The following is a 16,892-nucleotide window of genomic DNA, read 5'->3' as shown; positions in this document are numbered from 1 at the left end:
TTCATGAATAATTGCAACCACAGTTTTAAAACCTTGTAATACTTATCTATTCATTGTTACACCTTCAGAAAGTATAATTCATTGAAACATATGACCATTTTCAAATGTAAAAAGGAATCTGCAAATATTATAATGCATTTTAACTTTGGTTATATTTAACTTTTATAATACATTATGCATAAAGGCTTTAAATAAAGTGTTGCCAAATTTTTATTATAATCAAATCCCCATTATACAAGTGCCTTTTGTATGCTATTATGCTGTTGCAGGTTTGCAGGGAGTATGCAGATAGACAATTTGTTCTGCCAAAATCAGTAACTTTAGAAAAACACTGTTAATTAAATTTCAAGTTTTAAAGATGAAGTGTGAAATTTCTGAGGTAGTAGTGTCACCAAAAGGAACTGCTGAAAATAACACTCAAACAAACAGCTTTGCAGTGACCACAGAGTCAGAGTTTCATTTTTATAAGGAAATAAACCTGTGAATGGTTGACTTACAGTGACTGCATATTACAATGGCATATACTGATTCTTGATATTCGGGAAACTGTTCTTGCCACCCTAGAAAAATCACTTCACCTTTAACTTCACCTAACATGTTTTCTTATATCTTGAACTGCATAAATAATGAAGCAAGCTGAGCATAAACCTGATGTTGTAAACACTGGGATTGTGTCTAGAAAATAAATTATGATTTGGCAATATACAGAGAAAGGGCTCCTCCAGTTTTGATTTCTAAAGAGAGCCCCTGTAACGTTTGTAAATGTGCATTTGATTTGTGTCATTGCATCCCTGAGAACAAGGAACAATGTAAGCAGAACTTCCTCACTTATTCTGGCAACTGACGAAACCACTTTCATCTTAGTGGCTGTACTGATCCACACAGCAACCAGTAAGATGTGACTAATGGAAAAACATCAAACAAACGATGGTCATTAAACAGAAACTGAACCATTCATATTAGTCAGTGGACTGCCAGGTGCCGATCACAAGTAGCATTTAGAGCTGTTAGTGTTAAAATAATCTTTAACTGTTAAACCAAAACTTCCTGTTTCCTAAATGCAACTGTATGCACATCACCAGACTCCGGTTATATTGGGTCTACGCATTACATAGCTTTCACCGGGACATTACATAGACATTGCTACCATGGTAAGGAAGTGCACTTCATTCAATTAATGAGCTAATATTTACCTCTGCTATAGTTATTCATTGTTATGTATGATATATTATTGGTTTTTAAAGAAATGAGCTTAGTTGCAATTTATGGCTTTTATAGACTTTTGCATATGCTGTTCATGATTACAAAGACAAATGCATGTCATGCGCATAAAAAATGCATTGTTTTAATCATTTTGGTGTGGTTCACCAAAATGTCATGTTGATTTTCTTTATTAATAGCTCAGTTTCATTTTCCCACGGGTGATAAAATTAGACGCCTTGCTCTTAGACTTTTGCATATGCTGTTCATGGTTACAAAGACAATTGCACGTCATTTAAAAAAAATCATTATTTTAACAAGCTAAAAATGTTTTTGTCACAATTTGTTGTATTGCTCAGTCCCATTTAAAAGCTCTGTGTTTCATATCCCACAGGTGATAAAATTAGACCTCTGGCTCATTATGACACTGAAGATCACACTAACCCTGTGTCAAATGGACACGGCGAGTCTGAAGACTCAACCCTGCGATATACATGACAATGTAACCGCAATGACGGTTGTGGTCAACTGCCGTGGACGTGGACTCAAAAAGGTGCCAATGCTCTTACCAAACACAACCTACCTTGATCTATCCGAGAACAAGATCAAGAACATAACAGCAGGAGATTTCCGAGACCTGGCGAATCTGACCAATCTAAATCTGAACTGGTTGAATAAGAATCAGGAGGTTCTTGTTGGCGCCGGGGTGTTTACGAATATGACCAAGCTACATACACTGGAGCTCAATGGGATCGGACTAAAGGATGTACCAAAAGATATTCCAAAGAATCTGCGAGAACTAAAGCTGGTTGAGAACAAGATAACCCGGTTAAACTCAACATCCTTCAGGCATGTGCAAAATCTGTCACTCATTTACCTTTCGAGAAACTGCTACTACTGGAATCCTTGCTCAAGTTATTATCATATAGAAGACGGAAGTTTTTCTGTCCTGACCAAGTTGAAACATCTTACTTTGTCTTACAACAACTTAACTCAAGTCCCTAAAGGCTTACCTGTCTCATTGATGTCACTTGAGCTTGCTTCAAACAGAATATCGTACGTCGGAGAGCATGATTTCCAAGGACTCGACAATCTGACAAGTCTAAAAATCCAAGGGAACTGTCCACGATGTCATAATGCTCCATATCCATGCATTCAGTGTAAAAATGTTTCCATTGAAATTCATCCACGAGCCTTTGCCGGCCTTGAAAAGCTGCGGATTCTGCACCTTGCGGGGAATTCGATCATGAAAATCGATCCTACTTGGTTCGCAAACATCTCAAAGCTTGAGGAACTCTACCTATCGTTTAATTTCTTGTTCCGTGCTGTTGCCGAGAATGTTTTCCTGAGTAATCTGCCACTGCTGACAAAACTCGATCTCTCGTTTAACTACGCCCTCAAGTGTTACCCCGACACGGTTACACTATCGCCCAGCTTTGCGAACTTGACCTCGCTGAGGACGCTGCACCTTCGAGGTTTGGTTTTTCGAGAAATCCAAGAAGAGACCTTCAGCTCTCTGTTTGGTTTACCAAATCTGACGGTGTTGGATGTAGGAATAAACTTCATCGTCCGTGCAAAAGCGGACATATTTGAAAAATTTCAACATGTGAAACTAATCTATCTTTCGGAAAACAGACTTTACCCGGTGACTGTAAATGGAGAGTTGCGTAAAGACGTGGGCATTGGTTTAAAATCTTCATCCATGATGCCCTCGATGTCAGAACCTTATCCTAAAGATCATTCTTTTGACGTTCCAAAAGATCTCGTAAAACCAGAGTGCTACGCTGCCGGCCGTGTGTTGGATCTCAGCCGAAATAACCTGTTCTTAATTTCTCCTGAACAGTTTGAGACATACGGGAAAATATCTTGCCTCAATCTCTCAAGAAATGGCTTTGCCACGGCTCCCAATGGATCTGAATTCACATCGCTCCCAGACCTCAAATATCTGGACTTGTCCTTCAACAAAATTGATCTGGCATACGATTATGCCTTCCGAGAGTTACAGAGTCTTGAGGTGCTAGATCTTAGTTACAACCCTCATTACTTCACTGTACAAGGCGTGACGCACAATTTGAACTTTCTCAAATATTTGCCCTCCTTGAAAGTGTTAAATATGAGCTACAACAGCATCTATACGCTAACCACCAAAACCATGTCAAGCATGTCTCTTCAAGAGCTGCAATTCCAGCAGAACAGTCTCGGCAAGATGTGGAGGGTGAAAGACAGAACCTACGATAGGCTGTTCGAAAGCTTGACCAATCTGACCTATCTTGACATATCCTATAACTACATCGAGAAGATCCCTCTTAGAATTTATAAACATCTTCCCCGAAGCATTCAAAGGTTGAGAATAAGCCACAATCACCTGACGAATGTTAGCTGGGAAAGCTTGAGACAATTCCCTCGTCTCCAAGAGCTCATTTTAAGTTACAACAACATCCTTAAAATATCTAGTAACTTGTCAAGTGATGTTCCTTCTTTAGAGTTCCTTGATCTGCGGCACAACCAAATATCCCAGCTTTTCGGTGGATTCCTCCTGGGAGCGGTAAACCTAGAGAATCTTGATCTCAGTCACAACAACCTCATAACCATCAACCAGTCCACGTTTCCATCTGAAACCGAGAGTTACCTGAAGACGCTGTCGCTCAACGGAAACCCTTTCCACTGCACATGCAACCTGCTTGAATTTGTTCTGTGGATTCGCAAGACTGACATGAAGATCCCCAGATTGGTGACTGCAGTGACGTGTGCCATGCCAGAAGAGAGGAAAGGTTTAGCAGTGGTGCATTTTGACATTAAAGAATGCATCGATGACCAGTTGGCCTTTCTGGCGTACTTCTTCTCCATTGTTTGCATTATATGCACTACTTTCATGGCCGTCTCAATGCACCTTTTCTACTGGGACGTTTCCTACTTATTCTACTATTTGAAAGCCAGATTCACTGGGTATCAGCACCTGAGCTCTGACAGCTGCATCTACGATGCCTTCATCACCTACGACACCAAGGACACACAGGTCGAGTCACCTTTATTTATTTTGCATTGACACAATACAGCTTCTGCTTCACAGTAATAAACAGGAAAACAACAGAATCAGTGATGCAAATTTCATCAAATATGAGACAAACTTAAATTTTGCTGTAAATCCAACTAACAAGAACATTCTGGCAAGGTTATGAACAAACATTATCGTTAATAGAATGTTCGTTCAGTTATCTGTTCTTTAATAATGTTCTCAAAACATTAGCACAAAAATGTTATTTTATACATTGCTCATGGAATGTTTTTCCTGAAACGTTTTAGTTTGACGCTCGTCTAATATATTTTAAATGTTATTACTTGTTTCAGAACGACCAGAGAACATTCAAAAGTAACGTTCCCATAATGTTTGCAAAATTATAAAATGAAATGTTCCCTTAATTTTCGCATTACCAAGAAAATACATATTTAAAGGGGTGGTTGATTACGAATTCACTTTTTTAACTTTAGTTAGTGTGTGATGTTGCTGTTAGAGCATAAACAATGTCTGCAAAGTTACGAAGCTCAAAGTTCAATGCAAAGGGAGATATTTTCTTTTAAAGAAATCGCTGTTTAAGGACTACAAAAAAAGGCTGGTAACAAACAAAGAGCTTCTTCCTGGGTTTGTGACATCACAAACCCTAAAATTTACATAAACCCCGCCCCCGGGGAGTGTTGTTGCCATGCCGTCAAAACACGGTTATATTCACCCCCAGTGCAGGACCTCTTTGTTGGTTAAAATTAAAAATGGTTCAAATTTATTTTTTAACTCGGTTCCTGAAAATTATAATACCAATATAGCTCTCTGTGCTGCACATTTTATGGAGGACAGCTTCCTCAATCTACGCGAGTTCAATGCCGGTACACTAGATTTTGTTAATAAGCAAACATTTCTTACTTTTACAAATTAAACAATTACTTTACAAAAATGCTACAACGCAATCATGTATTGTGCTGTACTAAAGCTTTAATCAGGATAAAACCATATGTGACCCTGGAGCACAAAAGCAGTCTTAAGTCGCTGGGGTATATTTGTAGCAATAGCCAACAATACATTGTATGGGTCAAAATTATTGATTTTTCTTTTATGCAAAAAATCATTAGGATATTAATTAAAGATCATGTTCCATAAAGATATTTTGTAAATTTCCTACTGTAAATATATCAAAACTTAATTTTTGATTAGTAATATGCATTGCTAAGAACTTCATTTGGACAACTTTAAAGGCGATTTTCTCAGTATTTAGATTTTTTTGCACCCTCAGATTCCAGATTTTCAAATAGTTGTATCTCGGCCAAATATTTTTCTATCCTAACAAACCGTACATCAATGGAAAGCTTATTTATTCGGCTTTGAGATGGTGTGTAAATCTCAATTTTAAAAAAATGTACCCTTATGACTGGTTTTGTGGTTCATGTGGACGGAGATTGTTTTTAAAACGGAAGAAGGAAAAACTCCGTTTCTGGTGTACCTGTGGACATGGCCTGAGCCCATTGCGTATTTCTGAGGGAGGGGCTTCATAAAACCATGAACTTAACAGAGTGTTTTTGACGAGAACGGAAACAGTGGTGTAGAATAAAGGTAAAATATGTGAAAATAATGTGTTTTTAAAAAAACGAAGCATGAACACGTTACACTGCACTCCATAAACACAATCAAGCCCTCGAAAAAATAAAAAAATAAATAAAGGCATTTTGAATGTTTAGAGAACATTCAGAAATAACATTTTCGTAACTTAATGGGAACATTAGCAAAATGTTAGAATATTAGATTTTTTTTTTTTTTGTCAGCTAACAGGAAACGTTCTCAGAATGTTCTGGCAACGTTTTCTCAAAGTTATGAACTAACATTCTTCCAGTAATGTTAATAGAATGTTTGTTCACAGTTATCTGGTCATTAATAATGTTCTCAACATTGTTTATACATTGTTCATGGAACTTTTTTTTAAACGTTTTAGTTTTCAAAATGTTCCAAATTAAAAAAGTAACCTTGTCATAATGTTTGTAAAATAATAAAATGTAATGTTTCTTTAACGTTCACATAAGTAAAAAAATATTTTGAAACATTAAAAAAAAACTAGATGTTTTGAATGTTCAGAGAACTTTCAGAAATAAGGTTTTCATAACTTTCTTGAATGCAAAACATTCTTAGAACATTTTTGTTAGCTGGGAAAAAGCTCTAAAAAGACAATCCCAGCTAACAAGAAATGTTCTTAGAATGTTCTGGCAACGTTCCCTCAACGTTCAGTTATCTGGTCTTTAATAATGTTCTCAAAATGTTCTCACAAAAACATTATTTATTCAATGTGTTTTTAAACGTTTTAGTTGGACGTTCATCTAATGGTTTTTAAATGTTACTAATAGTTTCAAAATATTCAAAAATAAATTACAATCCCATAATGTTTGAAAACTTATAAAAAAGGAATTTTCCATAAATTCTGTATAGCCAAGTAAAAACGTTTTTAAAACATTTAAAATCTGGACATTCATAGAACATTCAGAAATAATATTTTCATAACTTAATGGGAACGTTAGCAAAACATTCCTAGAACATTTTTAAATGTTCTTATAATGTTCATTCACAGCTATCTGGTCTTTAATAATGTTCTCAGAATCAGAAGAAGCTTTATTACCAAGTATGTTTACACACACAAGGAATTTGACTTTGGCGACAAGAGCTTCCAGTGCAGAAGAAAGTACACACATAGTGCAAACATGGGCTACATGATAGTGCAGACATACATAGAATTAAGCTCCGTTCACACCAATAACAATAACTATAAAGATAACGATAAAGATATAGTTCTAAAAATCGTTCTCAATATTAAAGGGGTCATCTTAGATTACATTAGATTATTCAAAACAACCCAACCGCTGGGTCAAAACAACCCAATAGCTGGGTTTGTCCCTTTTTAAACCAGCACTGGGTTATATTTAACCCAGCATTTTTTAGAGTGTAATAGTACTATATATGAACCTCAAAGTATATTTGAATTTTTGTGTTTATTTTAGTATATTTTAATTTTTGCTCCATGATGTTCTAGTTGAGGGCATTTGTAGTGTGTATGCCCCCCCCGGCCCCCTAAGTCCTGCCATGTTACATTCCAATAATGTTTTTTAAAATGATAAAACGGAACATTGCCTTAATGTTTTTGCCAACCTTCGCATAAACAAGAAAAACGTTTTTTAAGTCATTTAAAAACTGGACGTTCTGAGAACATTCAGAAATGGTGTCATTATTCAGCTCAAGTGTTGATTCAGTTCAGATCAATAAGTGTGGATGTTGCAGGTTTCTGACTGGGTGCTCAGTCACCTGCGAGTGCAGCTGGAGGAACAAGGCGAGCGATTCCTGCCCATTTGCCTGGAGGAACGGGACTGGATTCCCGGTTCTCCCGTTCTGGACAGTCTGACGCAGAGCATCCAGCACAGCCGCAAAACCGTCTTCGTCCTGACCGAGCGCTACGTGAACAGCGGCTCCTTTAAGCTGGCCATCTTCCTGGCGCACCAGAGGCTTCTGGAGGATAACGAGGACGTGATCGTGCTGCTACTCCTGGAGCCTGTGTTGCAGCACTCGCACTTTCTGCGGCTGCGGAGACGGCTCTGCGGGCGCAGCATTCTCGAGTGGCCGCATTCACCGTCCGCTGAAGCCTGGTTCTGGCAGTCGCTGCGGAACGCCATCCGGGTGGACAACCAGGCCATGTACAGCGAACTCTACAGCAGATATTTCACCACTAAGTAGGAGGAACGATGCATAAACATGGTTCGAGCTACAGAAACTAAATTAATATCTTGTTAGTCTTTATAGTTTTTTTTTTTTTTTTTTTGCAATTTGTGTAGTAGAAAGCGAATAGCCTTGAGAAACTATCAATGAATCTCGATGAAAATGATTATTTTACTATTCTAGATTTTTGTATAAAGTGAAGACAAAGTGCAAAAGTGCACCAGAAAAGAACAGGTGTTTCTGTTTGTGTGTGTGTGTGTGTGTGTGTGTGTGTGTGTGTGTGTGTGTGTGTGCATTTGTGGACTTTTAAAATAATAATAATAATGATACAGTTTATACCATGGTAGCATAAGTTAGGAAAAATAAATAAAAATATATAAATACATACATAAAATTAGACAAATAGCAAACATCCATAACAAAATACAATTCACAGACCAAGAGCTGAAAAGTAATATTCAGAGAAAAAAGAGGTTTCAAGAGGTTTTTGAAAGAAAATCTCACTTGTAAAATTTTAATCCAAACTGTTGAAACAAAATTATTTAAAATTCAGTCCAAACTTCATTGTTTCTCTTTGCACACATACAAACACATGAGAGAAATGCGAAGGAACATTTAACAAGGAGCATCTGTTTTCTTAATTTCCATCACGAAATGATGAATAAAGGCAGCATATTTTCTTGTTAGTCATTTTTTTTTTAAATTTTATTTTAAATTGATCTGTGCATGTATTTTGAAATTTCAAGATGAAAAGAGCTTGATCAATCCTTCACTTGCTCACTAATGTTTCAATTAGTAAAATCTTGTAAAATGTAAATTCAAACTATTAAAACAAACTCCAACCTCTTAAACTTCATTGTGTCTCTTTGCAAACACACACTCAAGAAAGAGATGCAAGGAAACATTTAACAAGGAGCATCTGTCTCCTATTCTCATCACAAAATGATGAAAAAGGGCAGCGCATTTTGCAAGGAACTGCTCAAATGTCTCTAAATAGTCTGCTAGCTGCTAACAGGAACTGATCACACATACTTCCTGTTACGCTCGAGATCAGCTTTCCTCCCATGCCAGCTAAAATACAGTTTCTTTTATACATGTCTGGTGCATGTGGACCTACATAACACAAAACAAATAAGCTTAGCGTTAGCCTGACAAAAGGCAGGAGTTGTGCAGTGTATTTAAAAAAAGAATCAATTTACAGCTTAATATTTGCTGTAATATCTGGTCTTGTTGAACAGACTTTACTGGGTAAATATGCAAAAAAAAAAAAAAACATGCATACATTTTATTATCTGTTGTATGGATAATATGTCTGGTTTGTCCAGTGTCCATATTGCCCAGACTGCTATGTACATGATATAATAGTTTGCCCTTGCAGTACAGTAGTTCATAAGCAATAAAAAGCTTCTTAATCATTGACAAACAATATATGGCATTTGCAAGTTTTGTTTCCTAAAGTACAGTGACAGTAGATTGTAAAAATAATATCACGTTACAGTGTGAGGAACCTCTGCAAACGGTTCAGTGCTACAAACTCAATCGCGAACAATTTCAGACCTTCTTGCAAACCAGTCTGTTCGATTATTTATTCGCGAATTTGGTATGGCGAAAACACGACATTGCTGAAATTTTACAGTAAAATTACTGTAAACTATCAGGGACACAGTGGTATGCTGCTCGTGCTCTGCATAAGTACAATAATACAACAAAATTAAATTAACCAATAAGGAGGTGAAAAAACGGACATCTACAACAAATTATATTTTTATTGTGTTTTGTTGTTGTTTCTGTGCTTTTTCCCGCCATTTTGACCACGGTTTCATAGTTTCACAAAACTGAAGTCAAACCATTCTGTTTTTGCTTCAAATTTCAAAATTATAAAATCTAATTTAAATAAAAAAATGCTCATGCTGAATGTATGCAGCATCTTTGTTTGGATCGTGATTAAAATCCAGTCGTTGCCTCTAATTTTAAATGGAAAGAGCACAGGAAAAACCTTAGTTTGTTTATATGAAGAGATTCTTTTATTTTTGTTATTCATTTGATTTGGGGTTAATTTTAAAATTTCAACTCAGTTTTGTTATTTGACATATTTCAATTTCACAAAGAAATGTGCAGCATTTGGTCCAAGCCAAAAAAAAAAAAGGGCACCTTTTCATTTATAAATTGTCTTAAATCGCATTTCAAAAAAAAAAAAAAAAAATTGTGATATTCTCAGCTTTTCAGAGTTTTGCATATTTTAAGAAACACAACAGAACGTTTTCCCCATGTCAAAATATAAGAGAAGTATGCCATAAATGTTTGTAATTGAATTTTGTTCAGTAAAAAAAAAAAATTGTTCCGTTCAAAAAATAATAATTATTATTAAATATTTATGTAAAGATTTTATAGTTGTGTTCTAAATATGTCCAGCAGATGTCGCTGTCGCACAACAGCAGCGTTGCTCTCAGAGGGCGTTCAGTTCCGCGTGCGTTTTCTCACTGCTAAATTCTCAAATGCATGCATTTTTCCAATGTTTCTGAACTAAAACCTTTATTCTGATTATCCAGCTGGTTGATTTATATATGCATACGGACTCTGCGAAGTAACGTGGCGTCGAACGGTGCGGTGACGTCAGTCACGTGATTTGCATATCTCTGCGTATAAATCCAGTGATTCTGCGCTTTTCCTCACACTGCTGCATCCGCTGGAGAATACAGCACTTCAACTACCACACACTCTGGTGAGCTTTTAAGCTTTTAAAATGCATATCGTTCCCTATCTTTTAGATTATAGTCTGTAATGTCAATCCGAATGCATTTTCATAAGCTGGTTTCGCCCTTATGCATATTTGGCAAAATGCATCACATTATTAATGCATCCGTTTTACAATCACTAGCAGGAAATGTGACAAAACTTAAATATGCTATAGGTAAAATGTGATTCTTTGGACATATCAATCAGAGACAATAGATGAGGCTCCTGTAGTTTCTTTGTTCAGGATTGATGAGCTTGATCAGTTTTTCTACAATGCGCCAAAAGGGGAAATAATGCATAAATGTGAGTTGCAAATAGACTCAGATCGTTGCAAACGCTTAAATGATTTTTTACAGATAGAAATGTTGATATGAAGTGAAATATGAGCGGGAAAGGGCGGTGGTTACATTCCAAACACTCAAGACTGTGATGCAACACCAGCGTTTCCTTTGACCACAGTTATTACATTGTAGCATCAAAACAAGACTGTAGCTTTTGTTCTTTTTGTTGCATTTATTTATTTTTTCTGCAATGCACATTTAAGTGCATTTTGTTACATTAGGATGCCAAATATTACAGATTAGGGAAACAAAGTATTGGAAAAGCCCATATTGGTTGTGCACTAATATGAATATTAATGTTGCATGTCTCTGTATTAGTCATAAGGCCTTGTGTCTGCGTGCATTTGTCTCTTTGTGTGTGTGTGTGTCATCATTAACAGCAAGCCATTTCCTGTCATTTGATTTCAGACCCACTGCAAACATGTCTGACAAGCCAAATCTCGAGGAGGTGACCAGCTTTGACAAAACCAAGCTGAAGAAAACAGAAACTCAGGAGAAAAATCCTTTGCCGTCTAAAGAAAGTACGATTTCGCACACTTTTTTTGAGGCGTGAATATTAAACGGTGCAACCCGAGGCTAACAAATAACGCTCTGCTCTTGTCTTTCAGCCATCGAACAGGAGAAACAGGCTGATTCGTCATGAACCTCGCTCGGCACACTTCTATGCACTGTACATTCCACATTGCCTTCTTTTTCACGTCTTCTCGCTGTTTAACTTTTAACGGAAAAATATGACCTAAGTCGCATTGTGATTGGACAACCCAAAAAAATGCAGACGTCCGTACAAGCCCTATGTTTCTGTGCCCACGTACTCCTCTTTTTGTAAACCGCACCACTGATATTCTCATGAAGTTTGCTGATATGGGTGAGGAGGAGGCGGAGCCTGGCGTGAAGCTTCACCAGTTTCACTGGTTTGATAAGTGGCGAGGGGGCGGGGCTAAGAGTTTGAGTGACACGTAACAGAGACTGGCTCTTGTAACATCTCTTGTGACCTTGGTTGACTTGCTCAAATGCTTTAAAGTCATGCAGTGTTTTTTTGTATGTTGACGTCTTGGAATGCACAATTTTTTGTTTTGTAATGCAAATAAAAATCTGTAATATTCAGATGGACGTCTTTTTAAATGTTTGTTCTGTGCTTTTCGCTTTCATAAATCGAACTAATTTTCATCAATTTGTTTGGCATTACTAGATAAGGAATTTTCAAAATAGAGCAATAAATAGAAATAGGTTTTTTTTTTGCAATAAAAATAAATAAATACAATTTCTAGCCTGCTATATGTTTTAGATCTGAGCATAAAAATGCACATTAAGAATATTGTACTTTTTTGTTAACTATTGTGTGTTTTCCAGGCCTGGAAATTACAAATGCACAATTTTCAGATTTTATGTCTACAGAATTTGTATCTTTAGATAACAAAACAAACTAAATTATAGAGAAAAATGCTAAATACATGTAAGATTAATTTTAGTCTCATATGCCTTAAAAAAAGAACAATTTCTAGCCAATTCTATATTTTAAAGCTGAACATGACCAGAAAAAAAAGTGCATTAACTGAGAATATTTGAATTTTATTACTAATTATTGTCTGTTTTCCAAGCCTGGAAATTATAGATGCACAATTTGTTGATTTTACATCCACAAAAAAGTAAATATAAAACTAATTTTAGACCATTGATATACCTAAAAAAATATTTCTAGCCAATTACATATTTTAGAGCCAAGCATGACCAGAAAAAAAGTACATAAACTAAAAATAGTTACCTTTTTAAATTAATTATTGTGTTTTCCAGGTCTGGAAATTACAATTTTCGGGTTTTACATCTCCAAAAAATAGGAAAATCTGAACAATTTCTAGCCATTGTGTGTGTGTGTGTGTGTGTGTGTATATATATATACCGGTATATATAATTTTATTTATTCATTTTATTTATTCATGTATTTATTTTGCAATATAGTACAGCATTTTTAACTTTAGATAGTAAAACAAATTGAGTTATACAGACTCCATTCAAATGCAAAAAAAAAAATCTTAAAACCTTCGTGCAGCTCAGTCTTGCCATTTTTCTAATCAAATCCTTGTAGGATCTCTTATCTGTTAAGTGAATGTTGGCCACTATTGACCCACACTGGCATGTTGTGACTTTATCTGACCCATAAAAGAGCTCTGGAGCGAATGTGTTTCAGCACATGCCAGGAGTTAGTCAATAGTCAAGGACAGACGCAATATCTGCTGTACTCTGGAACTGCTGATAATGGCCAGATCAGTACAGTTCCCTAAACACAAATGTTTTAATTATGTTTGGAGAGGTATTTTGAAGATTACTGCACATTATAAAAGACAAAAACACTTCAACCACTGTACAATATGAAATATAATCTCTTATATTTATTTGCTGTACTTTTAAGTAGATAACTTGTATAACTTGTTACCTGCCTACTTGAACTTAAGAATTAGGTTCAACTCTTGAGGTTTAAATAATTAACATTAAGTTTGGATGCATTTCACAAAACTGTCAAGAACAGGAACAAGAAAGAAGTGAATCTTACTTAGAAGCTGTTTTTTTTTTTTTTTACATTAATGTTTGCAATGTGGCAATTAAGCACATTATTTCTATGGTTTTTGGCTGGTTGTTAGGGTGTTACTATGTGGTTGCTTAGTTATATCTAGATGGCTTTTAGGATGTTTGTAGGTGTTGCTACGGTTATCTAGGTGTTTGTTATGGTGTTGCTAAGCACTTGCTGAGATGTTCTACAGTAGATAGTTGCTAGGGTGCTTTAGGCATTGTTATAATTTTCCAGGTGGTTGCTAGGGTGTTGCTATGTGGTTGCTGGGGTTAATGTAGTAGGTGGTTGCTAGGGTTTTCTTAGGTATTGCTACAGGTTTTTGGGTAGTTGTTAGAGTGTTACTATGTAGTTGCTGAGTTATATCAATTAAGCACATTATTTCTATGGTTTTTGGCTGGTTGTTAGGGTGTTACTATGTGGTTGCTTAGTTATATCTAGATGGCTTTTAGGATGTTTGTAGGTGTTGCTACGGTTATCTAGGTGTTTGTTATGGTGTTGCTAAGCACTTGCTGAGATGTTCTACAGTAGATAGTTGCTAGGGTGCTTTAGGCATTGTTATAATTTTCCAGGTGGTTGCTAGGGTGTTGCTATGTGGTTGCTGGGGTTAATGTAGTAGGTGGTTGCTAGGGTTTTCTTAGGTATTGCTACAGGTTTTTGGGTAGTTGTTAGAGTGTTACTATGTAGTTGCTGAGTTATATCTAGGTGGTTTTTAGGATGTTTGTAGGCGTTGCTAGGGTTTTCTAGGTGGTTGCTAAGTTCTTGCTGAGGTTTTCTGCAGTAGGTGGTTGCTAGGATGTTTTAAGCATTGCTACAGTTTTCTAGGTGGTTGCAAGGGTGTTACTATGTGGTTGCTGAGTTATATCTAGGTGGTTTTTAAGATGTTTGTAGGCGTTGCTAGGGTTTTCTAGATGGTTGCTAGGGTGTTGCTAAGCACTTGCTCAGGTATTTTACAGCAGGTGGTTGCTAGGGTGCTTTAGGCATTGCTACAGTTTTCTAGTTGGTTGTTAGGGTGTTACTATGTGGTTACTGAGTTATTTCTAAGTGCTTTGTAGGATGTTTGTAGACATTGCTAGGGTTTTCTAGCTGGTTGCTAGGGTGTTTTGAGTGGTCCAATCTTCAACATCCATGAGATAGATATATTATATAATATATCTATCTCATGGATGTTGAAGATTGGACCACTCAAAACACCCTAGCAACCAGCTAGAAAACCCTAGCAATGTCTACAAACATCCTAGAAAGCACTTAGAAATAACTCAGTAACCACATAGTAACACCCTAACAACCAACTAGAAAACTGTAGCAATGCCTAAAGCACCCTAGCAACCACAATTAGGTTCAACTCTTGAGGTTTAAATAATTAACATTAAGTTTGGATGCATTTCACAAAACTGTCAAGAACAGGAACAAGAAAGAAGTGAATCTTACTTAGAAGCTGTTTTTTTTTTTTTTTACATTAATGTTTGCAATGTGGCAATTAAGCACATTATTTCTATGGTTTTTGGCTGGTTGTTAGGGTGTTACTATGTGGTTGCTTAGTTATATCTAGATGGCTTTTAGGATGTTTGTAGGTGTTGCTACGGTTATCTAGGTGTTTGTTATGGTGTTGCTAAGCACTTGCTGAGATGTTCTAAAGTAGATAGTTGCTAGGGTGCTTTAGGCATTGTTATAATTTTCCAGGTGGTTGCTAGGGTGTTGCTATGTGGTTGCTGGGGTTAATGTAGTAGGTGGTTGCTAGGGTTTTCTTAGGTATTGCTACAGGTTTTTGGGTAGTTGTTAGAGTGTTACTATGTAGTTGCTGAGTTATATCTAGGTGGTTTTTAGGATGTTTGTAGGCGTTGCTAGGGTTTTCTAGGTGGTTGCTAAGTTCTTGCTGAGGTTTTCTGCAGTAGGTGGTTGCTAGGATGTTTTAAGCATTGCTACAGTTTTCTAGGTGGTTGCAAGGGTGTTACTATGTGGTTGCTGAGTTATATCTAGGTGGTTTTTAGGATGTTTGTAGGCGTTGCTAGGGTTTTCTAGATGGTTGCTAGGTGTTGCTAAGCACTTGCTGAGGTATTTTACAGCAGGTGGTTGCTAGGGTGCTTTAGGCATTGCTACAGTTTTCTAGTTGGTTGTTAGGGTGTTACTATGTGGTTACTGAGTTATTTCTAAGTGCTTTGTAGGATGTTTGTAGACATTGCTAGGGTTTTCTAGCTGGTTGCTAGGGTGTTTTGAGTGGTCCAATCTTCAACATCCATGAGATAGATATATTATATAATATATCTATAATATACATATATAGATATATTCTTATTATTATAATTATTATTTTTTTCTTGACATGTATTTTTAATGACAAGTAAGCACATTGTTTCTATGATATTTTTGGTGTTGCTAGGGTTTCTCAGTGGTTGCTAGGGTGTTGCTATGCAGTTGTTGGAGTGTTCCATAGTAGGTGGTTGCTGAGTTATATCTAGGTGGTTTCTAGGATGTTTGAAGGTGTTGCTATGGCAACAAAGATTTAAATAGTTTTTAAATCAGTTTGCATTGCATCATTGTATCAAACTGTTTACATTGTATCATTAAGCTTGTGGTCGAACTACAATTCAAATTGATCATAAACTTGGAAGCAAACGGTAAATATACCATTAAGCCCTCATTTAAAGTGGATAAGCACTAATCTGGAGCTGTTAATGGTGGTTTAATCTGCCAGATCCAGAATTACCACATCTAATGTCCCTTCACTTTGCCTTTGAACACTTTCACCTCCATCAGTATAACAGAGAAGAGTTTAACTATATCTAACTAAGGCCTACTGAGTTTGTTCTACAGTACTACAGCATAAACAAGTGATCATATGATTTAAATACATAAATATCTTGTTGGACTCACCATCTAGGGAACTTTTCACATAGTTCTAATGTTTATGGTTTATTTTTAGCTTGTGTTTATGATAACAGACACTGATAATAACTCTTGTACTTGCCCTTTTCCAAGCGTTTATGATATCAACAAATATGACTTTATGTGCTTCGTAATACATAAACAAATTCCTCTTGCTCTTTTGTTTCTCTCCTTTTCTTTTTCCTTATCTCCCTTTATAGGATTCTGTAGCCAAATTGCTATTGATAACGTCTAGACGCTACCATTAAAGGTCCCATATTGTCAAAACTGAAATTCCCTGGCTTTTTTCACGATAACTGAGGTCTAGAGGCTATTTAACTACCATATAAGTTTCAAAACAGTCAGTCCACAGTAAAATGCGCACAGCCTGCATAAAGTAGCTGTGATTTTTCCCAAACCGTTGTGACTGTGTAGTTCTGACGTCAAC

General features: G+C 36.3%; 1 protein-coding gene across 1 annotated transcript; it reads left to right on the top strand.

The window, feature by feature from the left end:
- Positions 1–988: 988 nt before the first annotated feature.
- On the top strand, positions 989–8,142 carry LOC107716600 (toll-like receptor 8). The gene is made up of 3 exons (XM_016523097.1): positions 989–1,151; positions 1,595–4,216; positions 7,508–8,142. Exons 1-3 carry the CDS (start codon positions 1,149–1,151, stop codon positions 7,955–7,957), a joined length of 3,075 nt encoding a protein of 1,024 aa, XP_016378583.1. The 5' UTR covers positions 989–1,148; the 3' UTR covers positions 7,958–8,142.
- The last annotated feature ends 8,750 nt before the right edge of the window (positions 8,143–16,892 follow it).

Source organism: Sinocyclocheilus rhinocerous, unplaced genomic scaffold (assembly GCF_001515625.1).
Source record: "Sinocyclocheilus rhinocerous isolate Xijiao unplaced genomic scaffold, SAMN03320098_v1.1 scaffold4165, whole genome shotgun sequence".
Taxonomy (NCBI): domain Eukaryota; kingdom Metazoa; phylum Chordata; class Actinopteri; order Cypriniformes; family Cyprinidae; genus Sinocyclocheilus; species Sinocyclocheilus rhinocerous.
This window is presented reverse-complemented; position numbering and strand designations above follow the sequence as displayed.